Below are 23,712 nucleotides of genomic sequence, written 5' to 3' on the forward strand. Positions count from 1 at the left end.
CTTAGCTACTAAGTTACTACTGTTATATTATAGGTATGATTTTGTTAGATTTCCTCGTTAAGTATTCCCTTCACTTCCTTAAATTATGATAATGGGAGGTTGGTGAAAAGAGCGAGGTTTATACTTTTTAAGTAGGATATAGAAGTTGATTTATAAATGCACGGGTATTATCAAAGAATTACACTCTTGTAATTTAATGGAGTGAGAACGTATACAAAAAGTTTTTCCTTGTAATAATGATTTAAAACAAGAAGAGAAAAAGGAACGGATGAAATATCTAATACGAGGTAATAATATCATATGTATAATACAGAGTTGCAATAATTATGTTAGCTTCTTTATGTGTATATATTTTCTTTTATATTCACACACATTAGTGTTAAAGATAACACTTAATAACATTTTGTGAAAGTATGACTTTAGTTGTTTTGCTGGTGTTAATAAAATTAAGAAAAAGATGTACGAGTATGCATGTAGAGTATGTTACAAATAATCTAAAGATGTTCACACATTATCATCATTCAAACACATTTAAATTTGGTCTTATAAATTATTTTCTGTTCTTATTTGCTTTAACATATCTTATAAATTTATCTTTATTTACTTGATGATAAAACTACAAATTACGCTAACTTAATTTTCTTTTTTTAATTCTAACAACTTACTTTGTCGTTTCCATTAACTATAATAATAATAATTTATAAAATGAGGCAATTATCGAGAATTTAAAAAAGAGATTATTTAATCTAGAAATATCATGCACGATCGAGTGAAGCTTTATTGCTTTATGTACAACTTTAGAATTATGAACAAAACCTTGATCCACTAATACTCACCAACTAATAATCTCTCTTCCTAAAGAAATTAAAAGATGCCCCTTTCTCATAGCTTCCTTATCTTCTGCCGTATGTTTTATGCTTTGCTTGATTCTCTTTAAGGCTCCACTAACTTTAATATTTTTGCTATTGTATTCAATTATTCACTCATATTTTCCTGTAGTTGGTGATTGGTATCGATGCTCTTCGAAAAGAATAAATGTCGAGAATTTAGAATGCCTTTCGTATGCTTTGCATTGTCTAGTCATTTTTCGTGTAGACAATTTTATTTGCGTGACATTAACATTTTGGTATAGTATGGAAGGTAGTGACATGCCTCTAGTGGATTATATTCCAAGCTAGGAAGATTTGTAAATTGTAAGTCCAATGTGTAAAGATGGTCTTTTTCTTCCTGTCATTCTAGATATTTCCGTCTTAATTAAAGAGAACAAGATCATACAAAATCAATCTCGATGACTCGATCTTATTTAGTTTTGACAATGTTAGTTCCATATGTTTCAAATTAAATGGACTCCAACTCTAATCATAGTTAATTTTAACTAAGGGCCTGTTCATATTTACTAAACTGAGCTGAACTGAACTGAACTGATTGGAGCTGAACTGAAGTGATTGGAACTGAACTGAACTGACTGAATTGAGCTGAAATGAATATTTTATGTGAGAGGGAAATTAAAAGCTGAACTGAACTGAATTGATTGGAATTGAACTGAACTGAAATTAAGTAAATATGAACAGGCCCTAAGTAGTTATTTAAATAAAGCTATAAGTGGAATAAAACTCTTAAATAGGACCATATTGTATAAAGGGGGGGGGGGGGTGGGAAGGTTCACCGTTTTAATGTTGTAGAAATTGGGGGTTACCTACTCTTTGCTTGATTAGTGTTGCGAAGACGAATTGATGGTGGTTTAGTTAGTTATTATAAGTAATTTTGGAGTTATTTTGTTGATTTTGGAGTTGTAGAAATACTTGCGTGGACCTGGTTCACAATAATATTATTGTGGACCCGAGGTTTATACACACGCAACTGACATTATATTGAACATAGTGACCTTAATTTTTAACATAGTAACTTTATTTTTAACATAGTAACCTTTATTAAAAGTTGTATAACGTTTAATACTATTGTGAACTTGAAGTACGACGTTATGATCATAATTTTAACATAGTGACCTTTATTATTAATATTGACCTTATAAAATATTTCATTAAAAAAATTAACCTCTTATAGCCTATATATTACCAAATGACTTTTATTTTCAACATAGTAACCTTCATTTTATTATAGTGACTTTTTTTTTTAATAAAACAACCATAGTTTATCTAATGTTAGTGGTCCACAATAAAATAGTGTGAACCAGGTTCATTTAAGAATTTGTACTGGAGTTGTGTGGTTGTTGATTTTATTGCGACAAGAGTTTTAGGGTTTAGGGGGTTCCCTCCTCTTTGCTTGATTAGTATCGTGAAGACGGATTAATGGTTGTTTTAGTCAGTTTTTTAAGTAATTTTGGAATTATGTTGTTGATTTTGGAGTTGTGTGGTTGTTGATTGATTGTAACAAGAGGTTTAGGGTTTAGGGGTTGGGGTTTACCGGTGAGGATGGTTGGGGGGAAGAGGGAAGGGTGGGTTGCCAAGGATCTATTTGCCGGCACAGGGGTTTTGTTTGCTGGCAAAGGTGGGTAGAGAAAGGACGATAGAGGCTAGGTAGTGCGGCGACGGTCTTGGGGATAGGGGTGGTCGTGGTTTTTTTTTTTTCCTTTTTTTTAAAAAAAAATAAATAAAAAAAAAAATTATTGCTTATAAAATCTGAGGTAACCAATTTAATTATAAAGGTTAGCCATAAAACCAAAAAATAAGCATTATGCTTAATTTTTTGAAACTAGGGTACCACTTGGTAGAATTGGAAAAAAGTTCGTTTTTCATATAGAATTTTTTTATTCTAGGAGGTCTCTAGAACTTCTCATGTTTTGTTCCATTCATTCATAACAGTAATATTAACGCAAATTATCAACCTCATCACACTTTATTATTTCCTCCGTTTCTTTAGTCACGTTTGTCAACGCACTTATTTAATCATTAATATCTTTAATTATCGATAAGCCAAAATTATGAAAAGTTGATATTTTAAAAGTAAACAACGTGACGAATCTGACAAGATCTCACATGACTATATTTTTCATTATGTATAAAGCACAAAACATGGTCAAAAAAAGGTGTATGAATAGTGCTAAAGTCAAAACGTGTCAACTAAATAAAAACGGAAGGTAATAACTTTGCTGAATCTTATTTAGTAGTTCAAATTTCCTCGGCTTTCATTCATATAAACACTTGATAAGTCAAGGTAGTCTTCATTATTAAAAATCTTGAAATCTCTAATCAATAACGACCCCCAAGATTCGTACATCTTTTTTTTCTTGTTCTTTTTTATAAATGGAAGAACACTAACATTCCTCAACCCTCACGGTAGGTCTTACAGAAATGCCACTATAAGTATATACACGACCCACCTTTGGAGCATATATCCCAGCTCCTTTATACAATATTTAATATAATACTGGCAAGAACCTATCTTGAAAAATTAGAATTTACAGAGAGATTTAAGGAATACCGAGAATCCAAGATTGCGCGCTTTGAGCTTGCTACAAGTCCACCGTAGAAGATAGTGTAGTTCAATTCCAGCAGTGGTTCCACTTCATTCCAGCAATCCAAGGTAGCTTGAAAATCTGTCCTTAGCTTCCACATTATACCGTATTATACCAGGTATAATTATCTGTCACTTGATCTTTGATGATGACACGTCCCATGTGTATGTATGTATAAGCTACATGATTGTCAATCAAACTTGAGGATGTAGGTTTGATATATGTTCTTCCTCTTCAACGTTATCAAGTAGGTTTACTGAAATCCAGAATTTGCTGGTTCATTCCACGGTGCTTTTTTTATAATTTACCATGTATATAGCTACCAATGTTACAAAGGCCCCAACAAGTTGCACATTCGAGAAGCTCTCACCTAAATACAAAAACCTGAATAGAAAGAGAGTCACAATTTACAGCACAAGACATCTCATGAAGGCAGGCAGTTGGATAAAATGGAGGTAATCTTACCCGAAAATAGAAGCAAACATTGGAGTCAGAAAAGTGAGAGAGCTAAGCTTTGTCAGACTACCTGCAATAAAAACTACCCAAGTTAACATGGATTGGACAGCAACCGCTTGTTTCAAAGAAGCAATACCATCAATTAACTCAAGACAATATATTGCAGTAGCTAGTGAAACAATATAATTGATGTTAAGATTATAGGACCTCTAGTCGCGTTATAGAAAAATACACCGTAGCTGACAGCGCTCCCAAAGATGGATGTATAGAACAGTGCTGAAAAGTCACTGGCAGAGAGCTCATTAAGACTCCCATTGAACGCAGGATCATTATTAAGTATCGATAAAGCTACCAACGGAATGCCACCAAGTAACATGTGCTGTGACAAAAATTGCATCTGTCAGATTGAAACATAAAAAGAAACATAAAATGATACGGATTGAATCTAGATATAGGGCCTTAATTAATTTCTATTTCTATTCTCATTTTAAATAGCAGAAGCACCAAAACATGAATGGGCATAAGCATGATAGCATCCTGTGCAAATACAACTTGAATTTAATCTTCATATGATGTGAATATTGTTTAGATGATGTAGATCCAATCCCAAAATGACAAACCCAACAATTTTTCCAGTTGTCAAAAAAAAAAAAAAAAAAAAAAAAAAACAAAAAAAAAACCAACAACAACAACAACAATTTCTTTAATAATTTTGAGCAAAGTGAATTACAGGTGAATCTATCGCCTTCATGCCAAACATAAGAAAAAATTAGCCCAGAAATATTGCCCCCTTAAATTAGTCTCCAGATTATTTATTCTACATTACAATCTACCCTCGAGATTAACACCATATTCAGGCAAGCCAATAGAATTAAACATGATTAGTTAGCAGTATGGTGTGATAAAATGATTAACCTGCAGATTAGGGTGACTATAATTGAGAATAGGATCCCATTTTGTCTCATGACATGAGATCACCAAATAGGAAATTACCGCTTTCATTTACATTCCAAATGAATATGTACAGACAGCACACTTCATAAGCTGAAATAACTTGGGGAATAGGAGAATACATTACTTAGGCCAAGTTTTAAACAAAACTTTACATGCAAAACTGTACATTTGAATAGGTTTTAAAATGTTTTAGCAAGAAAAGAAAATCATTCATCAGAGTAAGAATCCAAACATTAGTTAATCAAAGCCATTGATCGTTTTTGAATAAATTTCTAACTCAGCATGCATTACCCATTAAACAAGGACCAGATTACATTACAAAGCATGAATACAGAGACATACCCATCCTGTAGCCATAATTGGGTCAGAAAACTTGGAAACCCAACGCACCATGACAGTTCCAATTGCCATGCTTTGTGCTGATAGAAGCATCCACCACTCACCACTCCCCCATAATGAAAAATCATTCCCATCAATTGCAATTACAGGTAGCTGCAAAATAAATTGCAAACAAATCCACAATAATTAGCGAGTAGTAGCTGTAATACCAAAATCATGCAAAATCTAATCTATAGGGATTAGCTGTTTCCTACACATTGTTAAGGGATAATATGCAAAAGCTGAACTTGTAGTTCCCTGTAAGCTATTAGTGGTTTCCCGAGGAAGTTCTTGATTCAAGAGACTATATTGATTGTTTAAAGCTAATAATAATGATATCTTTTAAAGTTTTCAAAATCTATTAATGATTAATATGGTGGTTTCCTAAAGCAAGAGTAGTATTAGTAGTTGCTTAAGGCCTAAGGACTAGACTGTAATAGTTGTTGGCTTAGTTGCTTTTTTTTTTTTTTTTGGACAAAGGAAACACAAAACAACTAAAAAGAAAAACAAAGCAAATCTCTACGACGAGTCGCCCTGGCTAGAGAATAAGCCTCCGCAATAGAAGTCCTAGAAACCTTCCGAATGTGACAAGTAGCAAAGGACAACTAAATATCACGGAGTTCATGAATGACTGACATATCTTCTGTTCCCTGACGCAAAAGTAGACGAGAAATAATCAAGCAGTCAGTGAAAAGCAGAATCTGAGTAAAACCTCGCAAACGAGCCTGCTGAAGACCAAAAAGGCAAGCAAGTAATTCAGAATGAAGAGCCGAACTGGCCACACAAGCTTTAGCTCCACCACCGATATAATGAGGCGAAGAGGAGAAATGAAAACACCAATCTGTACCAGCATTATGAGTCTCCTTATCCCAAGTCCCATCAAAAATCATATAAGTGTCACAACTCTCTCTCAAATCACCACAAAGAGCATAAGTAGTAGGAGAACATGAAAAACCTAGAGGTTTATTCACAAGACAAACTGTCATCTTACGAGCATTGTTCCTTGTCAACCAAATCGCCAAACAAACCCCAAAAAAATAATCCAAACTAAGCCAGTTCTTAGTTGAACTAAGCCCAGAAATAATACCAGAAAACCAATCAAGAAAAGACATAGGGGTATCAGGCTTAGGAAGTGGACCCCAGTCAATAGTGCACCACAATGGCCCAGTAAAAGGGCAATTTCGAAACAAATGATCCACCGATTCAGCAGACATATGACAGAAAATACAAGTCGAATACACAAGAATTCCCTTTCTAAAAAGCACGTCCATTGTAGGAAGAGCATTATGAATGGTCTTCCAAGCTAACATCTTCCATTTTGGAAGAATACGTAAGCCCCACAAACATTTCCACCAGCTAGGAGGAAGCGAGGTAGCTGTAGATAAAAAATGCCTAGACAAAATATGTGAATAGGCTGATTTGGTAGAGTATAAACCATCAAGGGTGTATTTCCAATAAACAAAATCATCAACTTCCCTCATAGGTCGTTCTAACCCAATTATAGACATAGCCACATACAGAGGGAAAAGAGACCTAACCAAAGTAGTCGAGTTGGAACGGAACAACTTTGACACATAGGTAGGACGACCATCATCCGAATCCTTAAACTCCACCTTAACATTAGGAAGCTAACAGTCATTTAAGATACTAATGATACTAATATTATTCCCTGAACCAATTTTCCAAGCAACTTCTGTAGAAAGAACTGAATTGCCCTCTAATAGTCCTCGACTACCCCATGTACCCATGAAGGCCGATTACAGGAGATAAACGACATATGCTGAAGAAGAGTTGGATACTTAGCTTTAAGGACACAGGAAGCTAAGAGTTGGGGATTCCGCCTCAAATGTCAAGCCTGCTTAGCAAGCAGAGCCAAATTAAAAGACCAAAGATGGCGAACTCCAAAAACCCCCAGACCTTTCGGGAGGTGAACTGCAGCAACAGGAGTCATGGCCAAACCCTTAGATTCTTTCACAGACTTCCACCAAAAACGTATGAGTAAAGAGTCCAGAGGGCACCAGAAAGCACATGGGTAAAAAACGCTATCAAAACAGAGTTTATAACCACCAATTTTACAGCAGCTGAAAGCTGAAGAGAAGAAAACGTTGAAAGACGCCAAACCATCTTATCTATCATAAACTAAAATTCCATGCATTTACTCTGACCCATATCCACAGGAAGCCCTAAAAATCTCCTATGGACGATCGAGAGTTTATTCTGAGACTTTTCGATAAACAGTCTCGGAAATCATCAGTAGTGTTAGAACTGAATCTAACAAAGCATTTCTGTAGATTAATCACCTCACCAAAAACCGAACAAAATTCATTAATCACCGCAAGCACCTATCACAAGCTGACGGCGAGACCCGGAAGAACAACAACACATCATCCGTAAAAAAGAGATGAGAAATAGAAGGAGCCCGACGAGATATATGGAGTCCTTGGAATAAACCCCTCTGTTCGTTCACCACGACAGAGCATCAAGGAGAACACTTCCATACACAACACAAAGAGGTAAGGAGATAATGGATCCCCTAGACGCAGATCACATCTAGGAAGAAATGACTGAGACGGAGATCCGTTAATCAGGATTTGATACGAAATCGTAGTAACACATTGCTGCAGGATATGAATCCAATACGGCGGGAAACTAGAGAAAATCCCAATTGATCCTGTCATAAGCCTTATTCACATCAAGCTTCAAGGCACCTAGAAGACGATATAGACATGTAGGAAAGCAACTCATGGGCCAGTAAACCATTGTCTGCCACTAATCGGCCCAACGAAGGCATTCTGAGCGTTAAAAATTAAGGACGGTAAAACCCGACGGAGCCGATTAGTAAGACACTTGCATTTATACAGCATATTACATAAACCTATAGGACAGAACTGTAAAGGAGTCTTAGGGTGGTCTACCTTTAGAAGTAGAACCAATAAAGTGCGGTTCCATTCCTTTAATAGATAGTCGTGAACAAAGAAGTACCGGATAATCTGAGGGCCCACCACCGCCCAATAAAGCTTGAAAAAAGCCGACGTAAAACCATCGGGACCAGGAGATTTATCACTACCAATATGGAACATAGCATCCTTAATTTCAGAGGCGGAAAAAGGACTCAATGAGGTATTGATAATATTGTAGAGTAGCAGTAGCAAATTAGCAATTACTTACCAAGGCTGGCAGGTACTCCCTCCATCCCTATTTGTTTGCCTTGTATTTTAATTTGGGTCATATCTTATACTTTTACCCATTTCCTTATATAGTAACGTGTCCCCATGATTTATCCCACTTGCATACACTAATAAAAGTAAAATTATCAACTATACCTCCATCCACTTGCAAAATGTTAGTCCAAGACTTAAATAAAGCAGTCCATTCGTCTATAAGCCAAACAAAAGGGGACAGTGGGAATAGTGGCATTTCATTTATCCCAATAGCACTCTCAATCAGAAAAGGCCATCATAATCCTCTAGATTTAACCCCCCTATTCCCAACTATCCAATTTATAAAATCATTCCAGGCACGCCCTAAGGAAGATCCTACACAAAGGAATGGGCAAACCAGGCCAAACTTCCAACTTTAAAGTTAACAAAAAGATAAAAAGACAGAAAAAAAAAAAAAAAAAAAAAAAAAAAAAAAAAAAAAAGAAACAGAATCTGATTTAAGGAAGGTCTAAAGCCAAATTAGAAGCAGGTCATATTGGTACCATGCAATGCCAGGGTAGGAAAAATCGTTAACCTATATCATAACTCCCATGCCCTTACCCTGTCATATCAACTTATCTTTCTCCATTAACCTACCCTTTCTCTATCTACAGGTTTTACACAATGTATATGCAACAACATCATTCTCCTCCCCGGCAGATTAACTTCTGTCAATGCTACCATCACCTTATTCTAAATTTTTGTTCATTGATATCCCCTCTCACTCTCTTAGTCTCTAATTTCTCGCTAACTTTCTCTAGGTTACACAGCTCTGACGGACTTTTGAGAAAGACCTCTCTAACTCATCAACACTCATAGCAGCCATCATGTTTTATATATAAAATATGCACAATCGACAAGAGAAACTACCTCCGCCTCCCTACCCACCATCAACCACATTTTTAAAATAAAAAAATAAATAATTTTTTTAATTTTTTTTGGAAAAAAAGAGAGAAAGAAAGAAAACAGCAATCAAAATGATAGAATCAGGTCATAAACATTCTGTGGTTGCCTGCTTGGAGTTGAATCTTGAATGTGTCATTCCTTGATACTTAAATATGAGAGAGGGCCTTGGAACAAAATACACCATAACCAATGTAAAGTTGTAAACCATTGTTCTTTTTTCATTACAGAAGCAACTACGATGCCAAACAATTATTTTTGGCATCAAAGTGAGACGAACTGAAATAGAAAAAGGAAAGAAACAATGGTATCATGTGAACAACCGAACAAGATACTCTTCAGAAGTAGTTAGACACAAAAATAAGCTATATTAACATCTCATACAATAGGTCAGAGATGTCAGACCATCAGAGTATGCATTGTCTAGTATAGCAAGCAACGGAAATAGAAGCCTATATTTGTTCAAAGATTACCTCAAGTAGTAAAAGCCCTACAACTCCAAGCACCAGCCCAGCAGCACCAACATACCCAATCGACTCACCAAAGAAAAAGGCTGCAAGTACAGCCACTGTAAGAGGCTGTGAGTCAATTATAACCTGCAGTCATGGATTTCAGTCATAAGCTCCAGCATCCAGACTACTCAAATTATAAGAGACAAGAAATTCACAAAGTAACAAGTCTATGAATTTGCATGTAACATATCATAATTCTCTTCTATGGTGCAAAACTATGAATTTAATCTCAGTGGTAACAGTGAAATGTTATATAGAAAGTCCTTATTGATATGGCAGTGAATATAAATTTGAGCTAGGTGACCTGTTAAGTGCCAAGAAGGAATTTCTGGCATCACAGTTGAATTATCATGAAGTGGCATTGATCTGTAAGATAAAGGCAGAAACATCCCACTGAGTTTACACCTAACCGTATGCTTTAGCTGTGGAATATCATAGCTGGTGTATCATCTAGTTCCTAAACATACTAGGCTGCATGCAATAACTTTTAGTAATTTTATAATGTTGAATTTTATGAGACATCTTCAAAGTGCTGTTTTAAGATACTAATACATTATCTGTAGTGAGGGATTCGGAGTATACTGTAGAAAGATTATACGTAGATCTAAAAGTTTCACTTATAGGCGTTAGTAACATTAAAGAAGAAATTAGTGTGTGGCTTATATAAATAACTTATAAGATATTGAGCAGTTCATTAAGAGACTTACTTAGTACAGCTTCTGTAATAGCAGTAGATAATTCAAATTGCCATTTTTTTTTTATTAAAAATATTGTCATCATTTTTCAACTTACCTCCTACTTCATATCATTTTACCAATGCTTCTAACCAATGCCATAATTTAAAAAGTAATAAATCTAAATAAAAAAATATATAAAATAATAAGACCAAGAAAAAAAAAATGCAAGGGCTATGTTTCGATACAGGGAAAGAGAAAACTAATTGGAACAGGTTTTTACTTATTTCTAATACTTGCTGTAACACTTATAAGAAACAAGCCTCACACTCTCCAATGGAAACATTCAAATGATTTAAAAGCATAACTGATTTGGAAGCAGCAACTGGACAAAAAAACTACAGCAAATTTTCCTAATCGGATCAGATATACAAAAATGAAACTCCCAATTCCCACACAAAACAATTTAAAAATAAAAATAAAGCTAATACAGCTTTCCAAGTGAAATTTAGGACGAACCAGGCTGGAGCTAGCAAGCAAGATGATTCTACCTAATGGGATTAAAATAAAGTAAACACATAATCACAGTAAAAAGTAGGCACCCTGGAGCAAGACATCAATTCGGCTTCATATCATGGTGATCTGAGTGGTCTCCAAACAAAGAATGACGGATGGTTTCAAACCAAATACTTTCGGAGAGTTCTTAATATTCCAAGTAGTCTTGCGGTATTTAAAAAAGGAGAACTGGCCATGGGTCATATGCAGTCTTTTGCTCTTATTCTATTAAACAACAACACAACAACAAGCCAAATAGGATTAAAATGTCCATATATACACTGCATAGCAAAGCAAATATCAATTATTAAAGCAAAGGATTTGTTGTACAGATAAAGATGCCAGTCAAGTAGTTAAATATGAAGCATTAGAAAGTAAACATACACTGCCCAGACCTGCAGTTGTTCGCAACAAACCCTCCGCAAGAAATCCCTGTAACATGCCAGCAACAGATAATCATTATGCAAAGCCATTTACGTCAAAGTGTGTAAAATTTAATCACTTTGCATAAAACATACATTCAAATGATGATATCTTAATCTTTCCTTAGAAAATTATCGATAGACAGAGACCATGCAAGGTGTAGATTGCAGATGGCAATCATCGCATCGATGACAGTAATTCACTTTATTCCCTCACCTTGTTTGGTCAGCATAAGTAATAGTGTAGTACTGTAGTAAGTTCATCCACAAACTGGCATTTCTACTAAAATGACTCTCATTCTCATGTGTTTGCAAGCTACATGGGATACTTTTATTTCAAACTTGCCTGATTTACAGGGAAAAAGTTAAACTTCCCGTAAATGCAACTGTGCTATTTTTTTTTAAAGCTGTACATTAAACAAACCCTGCTAGTTAAATCAACGCCTCTATTACCTAAGAGAATTTTGATTGCCACTGACTTCTTAGTTCTTACTGATCAAACAATCACCAAAACAAAAGCCTCTCCAAAAAGTAACCCTCTAACAGGCATAGGAAAACTTGTCCAATACCCAAAAACATGAGTAATTAGTGGTTTTATTAGGGCCAATTTGTTATCCTTATTCATTTCTATAATCTAATTCTCAGTTTCTATTTAAAACTATAAACAAAATTATGGAAAACACATAGACTAGCTTCCAATTTAATTTTGTCCATCTTCATAATCAACATGATTATTAAAGATAAGCCCATTTTAAGTTATTTATAAAAAAAAAAAAAAATACAGCTTCATCACAAGAGTTTTTAAATCATAAACCAAAAAATTGAAAACTGGTAGTTAATTGAAACGCGGCAAATTCCAACCAACAAGAAAAACTCATCAATAAACTAACTCACAATTTCAAATTTCAACAATCACAAATTAGAGATACATGAAACAACAATAAATATACTTACTACTCAATTACTACATACAAGTGTATAACATAAACTCATACAGTGATTCATTAGGGAAAACAATAACAAAAGCTGCTATTTACAACAAATAAACTCCAAAATTAGAGAGAAAAAGGCAAGAAATAAAAAACCTGAAAACAAGTGGCATCAACAAGAGCAAAAAGAGAGATAGATGCCCAAGCATTGAACCCAGAAGGCAGAGGCCTACCCTTAGCCGCGGCGAACCCAACCAACAACAACCCAGCCGGAATCAGCCGAAACGAGGCAACAAAAAAGGGACCCACTTTCGGCAAAACTTCCTTCATTGCCACCATTGCAGTACCCCAGAAGAAAAACGGTGAAATCAACACTGCCCACTCCCACAAATTCCCAATTAACCCTAATTCTAACCCTAATTCCTCTTCATTTCTCTCTGAATTCTCATTAACAACACATTCTACTTCAGTCCCAGTTCCTATACATTCAATTTCAGATTGCTGCGACTCTGATTGCTCTGAAACATCGCCAGTTTTCGTCGATTTTGTTTGTCGAACAAATACCCGAAATCTAGAACGTTTTTTATCGGAAATTGTGAGAATTGGTGGGTTTTTGATGGATGAAAGTGGTCGAAGTTGAATTGGGTTGTGAGAATTTGGACGAAAGTTGGAGAATTTAGATGGGTTTGAGAAAATGGCATGGAAGTGGGTGGAGGAGAGTGGTGTTGTACACGCCATGATTCTCTCTCCTCAAGTAGCTGAACTTGAGTAGAAGAATTTGAGTTTAGTAAACTTAAGAGAAGTTGTTCTGTAATTTGCCATTGTACAATGTAGAGAATAGAGATGATGACGAGAGAGATAATGTGTGATCAGCAAATGACCACGAAAGCAACCGTCAAACTTTCAACTGAAAATACTTGTATACTTCGCAATTTCTATGCTCATGAGTACCATGCCCACAAGGTACTAACATAAGTACATAGGTACTTTACTACTCCGTAAGCATTAAATTTACCCTTGAGAATCGTAAAAAGTTAACAAATTATAAAATTATGAACACTAATTACATTTACGCTGATTTACGCGTATTTTTGTCATGAGTTCCTAATTTTATATTCCTTCCGTCCCCAAATGATAGTCCCTTATGGGCAAAAATCACGAGAATTAAGAAACTTAAATAAAAGTAGTAAAATTACATTGAAAAGATAAATTTACATTGGGTATGTAAAATAGTAGAGAGAGAAAGTACATTGAAAAATAAATTTTACATGAGAAAGTTAAATTTGAACAAAAATTGTTGCAATTGGAGGGAATTTTGATAAAAAAAAATTGATATTAATGGTACATGAAAAAAGCAAATGAGACTATCAATTTGGAACTAAAAATAGGCCAAAAGGGACTATCATTTGGGGACGGAGGGAGTATTTTCCAATAGTGTATGTAATACTTTATATATAGCCCTTATGGCTACAAGGCTACATATAGCAATACCCAAACTTTTATCCTCCCTCTGCCCACAATTATCTGGAACATTTTCCATAAATGGGTGCTCTCTATCATATGCAACAATTTTTTTCCTTTCCTCTTTTTATAAATTTTAAAGAGAATAAAGATCATACCCTTACTTTTTTGTTTTAACTTTGTTTAACATCATTTAATTACATTTAACTATAACCTAATTATCTAACACACTCTAATGATTCCCACCAAAATTTAACCCCCTCCATCCCTCTCACGTCCACAACCACTCATCTCTCAACCACCTCATTCAATGTTCTTCATTAAATTTCCCTCGATTATGTTGCCTGATAAGTGTCATTTATGTCGCTATTTTTAGGAGTTTTCTAGTTAGTTTTTCATAAGTTTTCTATCTTTTTACTTGGTTTTAATAACGTTTTACTACATTTGTCATGTTTATGTGTGAAATGTCGTTATTGCTCAATTTTGGCTTTTCTTGCATATTTTGGTGGCTTATGACATTAGATTAAACTTTATTGGTTTACTCTTATGTTTAGGAACACTTGGATAAGTTCATTGCTCAAGATTGAAGAAATATAAAACATAAAAGAACAAGTAATGAAGAAATGTGCACTTGATTTATAAAGATCATACTTCAAACGCCTATATCTTTTGATCTGCAAAACATTTTGGGGCGATTCCAATTGGAGATGAAAGCTTATCTTGAGAGCTTTCCAACGACAGGCCATATGCTTAATTCCGATGTAAAACGTGGGAGATATGCTCATTTGAAGCTGAGCAGTTTGCCTAGTCCGCAGCCAGGAGTGCCCGCTCCTCAAGGCCGCACGCCCGCTCCTCACAGGGTGTGCAATTTTGAAGTTTGGCAGAAGGTTTGGCAGAAATTTTGGAGCGCCCGCTCCTGAGGGGGTGCACGCCCGCTCCTCTACGCGCTGCTCGACTTTTTGCGGAGCTTCCTAGGCAATTTAGTAAGGGCTATAAATAGATTTTTTGCTCATTTTAGAGGGGGAATTCATATTTTCAGTAGTTTTAGGTTAGTTTTAGGTTTTTAGAGAGAGAAACTCTCAAATTTTAGAGAGAGAAAGTGAGAGAAACAATGGTTTTCATGGATTTTGGATAATCAAAGGAGGAATTTGATGATTTGAAGATCTCCATTTTATATCAATGAGCATTTCTTACTCTCTTCTCTCTTTATGCTTTATTAATTTCTTTGTTAATCATGTTTAAGTAGATTTCATTATACTAGGTGTTGAGTGAAGCTTTGGTATGGTTAATTGAGTTACTTGAGATAAATTTGATGATAATTATGTGATTAAATTGATTGAATTGATGATGGCATGTTGTTTGTTTTAGATTGGATTGATCTCCCAAGATAGCAAACTTAATTGCATGTTAGTTCTAGTTTGACAAGGGATTGTGAATTAGAATTTATATATTTGATTGCATTTTGGGTAAATTTCTTCTATGCACCTAGTCAATGAGGGATCTAGGCTAGGAATTTGAGAGATTGCTCTTGAGTGTAATTAATTCTCATTTTAATTCTTTCTTTGCATGATTGATTATCAAATCGATTCCCATTAACTTGTTAATTGTTCAAAGTGGATCTTTGCCCCTAGTAGACTTTATAATATCTTGATCTTTATATGTGTGTTAGTGTAGTTGTAGTGTCCACTATCCATAAACCGACTTCGGCGTAGCTTAAGCATTAGATCGAGAACAATCCAACATTACCGTTCCTTGTGGTTCGACTCCGAACTTACCACTAGGCTTGTTTAGGGGTTAGTTTAGGATTCTAATAAATTTTGTTTGGCCGTGAGGAGGTTAGTCAACGACCTAATTTCCCCGTGCTCATTGCCGAGGTTCAATACTTCTGGAGAATTCTCCAAATTTTCATCAAAAACCCTTCCTTCTCTTTCATTTTCCACCTTCTCTCTCCTGCGAAATCCGAACTTCAATTTCTTCTTCTCTGAGTAGGAACCCAGATCCAAATGGGTCCTTTGAAATCCAGAGTACAATTTGAGGGTTCAACGTTGTACTTGCAGTGAGGAACTAGTGTTTTGTTCGTCGGTGCACTACTTTTTTTCGCGATACCACCGTGGAAAAATTGGAGCGAAAATCGCTGGGTACACTTCTAGTGATGAAGAATAGGAGAAAGATATGTCCTTGTAGAGGGTGAAGTGGCTCCTGATCTGATTGTAGAAGGTGCGAATCTAGCCATGAAGGAGGCTGTGGAGGATGAAGTAGGTCCTGATCTGACTATGGAGGGTGAAGAGGGCCCATCTAAGGCTCTTGTTGTGGTGGCTGACTCTTCAAATGAGTCAGATGTGATTGAGGTTGCTGTCCCTCAGGCCCTGTAGAAGTGGTGGTGATTCCTGATTCCCCGGAGCTGGCGGTGGGAAGGGTTTTACCTGAGTCCCTGAAAGCTCCTGTTAGATTTAGCTCCTCCGTTGGGAAGAAAAGGAACAGATCTATTTTTACAGACGAGTACAGCGATTGGGACCCTTGTTACATGGCCTATCTAAGGGACAAATACCCTAATGACTTTCCTCCCAACAACTGACCTTGCAGCGTAACTATTACTAAACCCTAATTTTAATTTAAATTCTTCTGATTTTGCTAGATTGTGTTGGACTGGGTTTAAGTACTCTGTTGGATTATGTTGGATGGTTGTTTGAGTAGCCTGTTAGATTATTTTGTTTATGTATACTTGTGTGTTTGATGATTGTTTATGCTGGTTTATGATAGTGGTTGATGTTGTGCATATGACGCTGGTTTATGCTGCTGGTTTATGCTGTGCATATGATGGTGGTTTAATCTGTGTATACCCTGTTGGTTGATGTTGCTTGTTTGAGTACCCTTTTGGATTATGATGTTGGATCGGATGGTTGTATGAGTACCTTGCTGGATTATTTTAGTTAATGGCCAAGGGCATGATTGATGAATGATCAGGAATGTAAAGGTGCCTTTGCAGTCCTATTCTAATGTTGCCTAGTAGTTCTTGCAAGTTGATGGGTGTTAGAACGGTCCAACGGTCGCATATTCTACACTCAATCAAACACATTTATTAACAAACACCTTACAAACCAAGCATAATGACAAGTAAGAGTTCGGTCCACAAGGAACGGGATATGGTTGATAAAGATCTAAACACTTAAGCCAATTCGAAGTCAATGGTGAATTGGGGTTCGTCAAGAAGACAAATAAACTATGATTCTAAATCAATGGATTAAGGACACTAGGGAATGGGATCCACTCAACCAAGGCAATTAGGCAAACAGGGAGTAAAATAGACAAGGTATAGCAAGGACTGTATGTAAAATTAACCTCATGCAAATAGAAAACAACTCACACTACTAAACTTAGATTCCTCATTAGTTTAGCAATAGATGATACATAATCGAATTGCAATAGGTAATGACTAGACCTGGTTATTTGGCAGGTCGGGTCAGGGTCGGTGCGGGTCGGTAGGGGGTCAGGGTCAAAGAGGGTCACATTTTATAAGGTCAATATAGGGTCGAGCCAATGCGGGTCGCTGGTCGATAATGGGCGAGCCTACAAAATATCAATTAAAATAAATATTGGACAAAGCCATTATTAAATACATATGAATACAAATTAATCTATATAATTATTTTTACATTATGTATTTTTTTTATCAACTAAATTGGAAAAACATGTTGGCCCTATATTGACCCTACCCAATAAGAGTCCCGTCCATTAATAGCCCTGTTCATTAAAAGCCCTATAAGTTTGGCCCTGACCCTATTATCAATGGACTACCCTGTCCAATAACCACCCCTAGTAATGACATACTCAATTTACATTTCCATGTCAAACTAGGCATATCATGCTATCAAGTTCCTAACTCAAGGGTAGCTAATCCTATCATGAAGAACTAACAAGCAATCTCAGATAATCAATTTAATTGCAATACAAACATCAATACTCCTCCCACAATTGTATAATTAACCCAAAAGGTTGAGCTTCACCAAACCCCTAGCAAGAAGCCTACTCGCAACTCATGTTCATCAACATGCAAACAAGTATTGGGGCTCTAATTTCTTCAATAGTTGGGAAAACAATTGAAATAACTATCATTCAATAGCAAATTATCAAGAACTAAGAAGATTTAAATGACATGCAAAAACAAATAAAATCATAATTTTAATGGAGAAAAGTAGAAGGAAATTACTAATTGAAGCTTGAAATTGTTAAATACAAAATGCCAATCTTGAGAAACAATCTTGAAACCAACTATTACAATGATTGAATTGATGAAAATTAAGCTAAATTAATTAAAAGGAATGTTTTAAACTAAGAGGAGTCTCTAAAAACTAGGCTATTTCTGCCTAGGTTACAAATGAATAAATAAGGAAGTATTTATACTCCCCGAAACACATAGGGAAATCCGTCAAAAGAAAGCAGATTTTCCAGCGAGGAGCACCCGCTCCAAAATTAGGAGCTCCCGCTCCACAGCCAGGAGCGCCCACTCCTCACAGGGTGTGCTTTTTTTGAAGTTTGGCAGAAGGTTTGGAGCGCCCGAACCTGAGGTGTGCACGCCCGCTCCTGCTGGAGCGCCCTCTCCATTCTCTATTTTTCTTGCCTTGAAAACAAACCATGCACCGAATGCTTGCCAAATTGAGTCCATAGACCTACAAAACATGGACAAACACAAATAAAGAGGGGGCAAGGCCGAGACAAAACATTTTCATTCAAAAACGGGTTAGAAAGAGGGGAAATGAGTGCAAAACCGGATATAAATTAACACAATAAGTGGTCAAATAAACCACTTATCAAATCCCCCCAAGCTAGCCAAAAGCTTGTCCTCAAGCAATTCACATTGCCTAAAAACAAACCCCAAGATCAATTTGCTCAAAGAAAAGCACATGCATAGATTCAAGAATCCTTAAGCAATAAAACTCGAGCATGAGGTATATGCCTAAGATCAACCACGGTCATGACTAGAAAAAGCCTAGCTAACCTTCCCGAAAATACTCAACTCAAGCCTATTCAACATATCTTACCGCGTCCCTATCAAAAAGTTCAAATCCCCCCTAATGGTAGTGTCTCGTGACTCCACGAAGGAGCCGGAAAACATAGATAAAGCGGGTTTCAAACACTCGACATCTCAATGGAAAAGTACCCTCTCCATATGCTTGTGAATCAACTCCCTCCACTGACAAAGGCTTCCACTATTATCCATCCTAATCATTACAAGACTCAAGGACTACGACATAAAGTTAAGGCATATATATAAAACTAGAAGTGTTTTGCAATTTGAGCCAACTAAAATGTATCATGCATTAATAGCAAGCCTCAAGAGGCTTCTAACCTTGACCCAAGTCACAACCATGAATGGACTTTTAAGAGTACACCCCCAAGCTTGTTTGGTTGCTAGGGAGGTGACAATACATTCCTTCTTTGCATTTTCTCCCTTTTCTTTTTATTCTTCATTCATTTTTTTTTCTTTTTTTTTTTTAAAAAATACTTGGGTATTTACATCACTATCTACTAATTACAAAGAACTAAAAATTAAACTATGGAAATGGTAATAATAGAAATAAGGAGAAATAATATGCCTTAACCCTTTTGTGAATAAACAATACATGACACCTTTTATCAATACTAAGAGTAGTTTAGGCCACGGTCTTGGGAGTTGAGACTCAAGTTCTCGATCTAGGTACCAAATCAAAGAGGATCCTTGCCGCTCATGCAAAATGTAGTAGGCTTGAAAAATATTAAAACCTCACTTTTTTGGAACCATGTGGGATCAAATACTACCTTTCGAGGATTAAATTCCTTTGAGATAGGTGACTCCATCTTAGCACAAACATAGACTTTAAGTCTCGTACATTCGGAAATGTTATTCTCACACTAGTCTAAACTAGCCAATTCTATGTTCAACCTAGGGCATCTAAACCATGCTCAAAATTTTATTACGAAAAGAAAACAAGCATCCACCACATACAATCCAATATCATCAATTCAAACTGATCAAAGGCAAACAAACTCTTTTTTTTTTTTTTTGTTTTTTTTTTCGAAGCTCATTCATTTTTTTTTTCATTATTTTTTTAGAAAGCTGAAAACGGAGGAAAGGAAAACTAATTAAAGAATTTGGATATTAGGGTTTTGGATAGATGTTAGAGGGGTTAGAGGATAAGAAAAAGAAATTTGGATATTAGGGAAAACCGTCATCATTAATCCACACAAATCATCATCAAAAATCATCATAAAGAAAGACCAAGGGCAACACCAATCAACCCATGATACCAATTAACAAGCAAACCAACCAAAGCATAATCATATCAAAGCCATAGATAAGATGCTCCAAATAGCACACAAATAAGGAGAAGTGAGACAAAATCATTAATATGCAATTGTTCTAGCCTAGGCATGCAATATAATCGTGAAAAGGGCAAAAACCAACCTAAAATAGGCATGCAAACTAGAATATAATACCATATGAATCCCACCATAAGTCCCAAGGGCTAAACTAAGCCTTTCATGCCAAACATTCCACATACAAACTCAAACTTCTCCATACATAGCACATAAAGCATCACAAGAAAGCACATATATATCCTACCAAAACCTACCCTTAGGCACAAAAACCCCTAGACTTCCCCCCAAGCTAGACTTTTTAATACCGTTCCCACAAAAGATAAACATGAAGAGGACAACTCTCCCCCCAAGCTAGAACCGGACACCACCCTCGGTGTTACATAAGACGGGAAAGAAAAGAAGGGAACGGTAAAAACAAAAGCCTAAGCCTACTCCCGATCACTCCTCCCTACTCGACGATGGCATGAAATTGTAGCTAGGATCTACATCGCCGGAGTAGGAAGGTTGATCCACATAGGGAGGGAGATCATAGTTGGGGCTACTACGGTAATGATCGTAATCCGGTGCATCACTAGTGCCCTAACCACCATTATACCCGGGTGGAAACCCAAAGTATCCCCTTTGGGGGTGGTTATCGATCTCCTCCGGAGTCATTCTACTACATGTCTCGGGGACGTGGTAGTAAGAGGGGTCCCCCCTAAAATCACAACCTCCAGGTTGTGTATAATCGTAGGGGGGGAAAGGAACGTAGCTCCAAAATGGAGCTACGGGGTCCTTGCCAATAAGCATAGGTGGGTTGGTTGTTGTTCCAACTCGCAACCGGCCATTCTTAAACGGGCCGATTAGGATAGTTGACATAAGGGAGAAAGTCTCCCCTTTCAACTTGGTTTTGGTAGGACATTTGGGAGACATAGCTTTGATATTCATTTTCTTGAAAGACTTTTTGGTTGGTTAGATTGAGGTGGTGGAAAGCAGATTCTAGGTTGAAGGAGGAAGAAGAGGAGGATGAAGGGCCGCTCATATATCCCGGAATGGTGGATATGCTTGGCAGCGGGGTTGAATAGATTGGTCGGGAACATTATCGGGGAGCCTCTCCCTTGGCACTTTCCAAGTAGTTCCCACGGTATTCATCACCGCCGCATTTGGGAGAATACAACGGTGTTTCCCCCTTACCAACCATGAGTAGGTGGTCAAACTACCACGAATTTCCACAATCATGTTCATTGTGGCCAATCCGACAAGGTCAAGGGCATTTGATCCTTCAACCGGGGTTAATTGATTAACCCAACAGGTGAAACCCAAAGCCTTGGCAATGATAGTGATCATCCCACCACACTTTATCTCACCCGTTAACTCCGTGCTCTTTTTAATATCGTAGCACCGTTTGATAAAAATGTACCCCATATTTACGTTGCCCTCTAGTCCCCCTCAAATTGAGAAGCTATAAAGAGGCATTTTATCTCCTCTTTTGTTAGCTTCCCGAGATCTTGCTTCATGAAGCAAGCATACCCTATAATTCTCATGAATACACGGACTACGGGGTGGAGAATATGGCTAGCGTGGCTAGACCAGGACGTAAATGTGGGGTACCTTGCGATAGTGTTCCACCACGTTTGTTCATCATAACTAGCAAGGGGATAACTATCGGGTTTTACTATTTGGTTGTTAACGGGCCAATCGAACATCTCATTGAGTTGAGTCAAGCTTATGGTTTTGGGTCGATTAAACATGCTAAACTTGATCTCACACTCAATGGGCTCTCCCTCACCACTAGTCTTTCTAAAGGTAAGGGTTGAAAGGAATTTGAGAATGAGAGATTCGAATGTTTCCTCCTTCTTTTTAAGGAAGTTTTGCCATCCGAAATTATCGGCCACTTCACGAATTTCTTCATATATTCCTAACAATTGGCATGTCCGTTGGTCGTAGAAACGGGTTGGGAGCATTTTTCGTGTGGAAAGATTTTTATAGTAACCTTTAAATTTATCGGGCAATTTTAAAGAAGGAGGAGGGCCGGATTGGCTTATTTCTTGGTTTTGGGCTATTGCTTGGTTTGGGGTTTCGCTAGGGCTTTCGGTGGCACGATTTTCATTTATTTGGATGCCAGAAGTAGTCTTCCTCTTCTTCCCTCCCGCACCTCCAAATAAACGAAGAACCATTTTGAATTTGGACTAGACTTCTCCTTCCACCCACCCCACTTGGACACCTTGTCCAAGCATATCCAAAATTCCGAGAGCGTGGATAGAGTGTACCACGCCCCATACCCGCCTGGGGCCTTGCTCAAGTAGTGCATATGAGCGAAGGAGGTAAAGCTGGGCTCAATATCTTGAAACTCGCAGGCGGTGATGTAGCTCAGGATGTTGACCTAAGAGTTTGGGGTCAATTGCCAAACCCCCAAATCGTATCCCTTCAATATTTTTCTTATTCCTCAGTGAAGGGGGAACCGCAGGCCGGCTTCTATTACCGCCTCATAGCAGACAAAGTAGTTGTCTGCATTCTCTATTGTATCGTCCCACGCCATCACTACATTAGCAGGCGGGACGATAATATCCCATCCCTTTCCAAAGGGATGTTGTTCTTTCTCAAAGCCACTTTCCATCAAGGAGATGTCTCCCGACCGCATCCTTGTCTTTTTAGGGTCAAGGAGAACAGCAGCTTTAGCCGGCTGCTAATAAGCAGCAGCAAGATCTTCTTGGTCAAAGCCGGATGCCTCGGCTTCTGTCCTCTCAGTGGCTTCTCTGCCTGTCAGAAGAGGAGGTGGCTTCCTCACCGTCTGCCTCTTCCCTATCATTACTACTTGAGGTGAAGGGGCATCCTCCTCAGAACTGCCCGGCTCATCCGGACCCTCATAATCCTCATCTCTTATTACCTCATCAGCAGGCACTTCCCTAGCGCACCGCCGTCTACGTCGTACAACCGTTTTGTTGAATCTTGCCATTGTGTTCTGCACAGGCACAGAGAGGGAGGAATCCGGAGATGAGCAAAGCAGTTCCGACTGACCAGATAAGTGTAGACACCCATTTGTGTCTCCCCAAAACCAAACCCAGTGATGAATACCTTTCGCGTCGAATCATAATCGAATGAGGTGAAAGTGTGAAAAGTCAAGTGTTGCGGTTAGTTTTTATTAAAATCCTTCTTTCTGTTTTCGAAAACCCACTCTATTTTATAAAAACGTCCAATCCAGTTTATTTTGGTCCATGATAAGGGTCCAATAATGGTTTAGTTGGATGGGGCTTGAAAAGACCTTTCCAACGATATATTATAAGCTCAATTCCGATGAAAAATGAGGAAGTTATGGCCAAAATACTAAACTGGGCCCAAACCGGATTTTACCTACGACCCAATGATCATGAGGAGTGTCCAAAGGTTTAATCCTATTCCTAAACTAATTAGGATTGATTAGAATCTTCTATAAGTTTCTAAAATATCTTAATTATCC

At 37.1% G+C, this 23,712-nt stretch overlaps 2 protein-coding genes across 2 annotated transcripts; both read right to left on the reverse strand.

Annotated features, from left to right (window-relative positions):
* Positions 1–3,165: 3,165 nt before the first annotated feature.
* LOC145604919 (WAT1-related protein At3g02690, chloroplastic-like) lies at positions 3,166–13,345 on the reverse strand. Its single transcript, XM_081660905.1, has 7 exons — positions 12,615–13,345; positions 11,492–11,539; positions 9,840–9,962; positions 5,228–5,377; positions 4,139–4,310; positions 3,941–4,001; positions 3,166–3,859 (listed from the first exon to the last, which is right to left on the reverse strand). The coding sequence occupies exons 1-7, from the start codon at positions 13,194–13,196 to the stop codon at positions 3,754–3,756; spliced, it is 1,242 nt and encodes a 413-aa protein (XP_081517031.1). The 5' UTR covers positions 13,197–13,345; the 3' UTR covers positions 3,166–3,753.
* LOC145604920 (uncharacterized) lies at positions 5,400–9,821 on the reverse strand. The gene is made up of 2 exons (XM_081660906.1): positions 8,179–9,821; positions 5,400–7,934 (listed from the first exon to the last, which is right to left on the reverse strand). Exon 2 carries the CDS (start codon positions 6,769–6,771, stop codon positions 5,869–5,871), a length of 903 nt encoding a protein of 300 aa, XP_081517032.1. The 5' UTR covers positions 6,772–7,934; positions 8,179–9,821; the 3' UTR covers positions 5,400–5,868.
* Positions 13,346–23,712: the final 10,367 nt, after the last annotated feature.

The sequence above is a fragment of the Chenopodium album genome, chromosome 22, assembly GCF_948465745.1.
Source record: "Chenopodium album chromosome 22, dcCheAlbu1.1, whole genome shotgun sequence".
Taxonomy (NCBI): Eukaryota; Viridiplantae; Streptophyta; class Magnoliopsida; order Caryophyllales; family Amaranthaceae; genus Chenopodium; species Chenopodium album.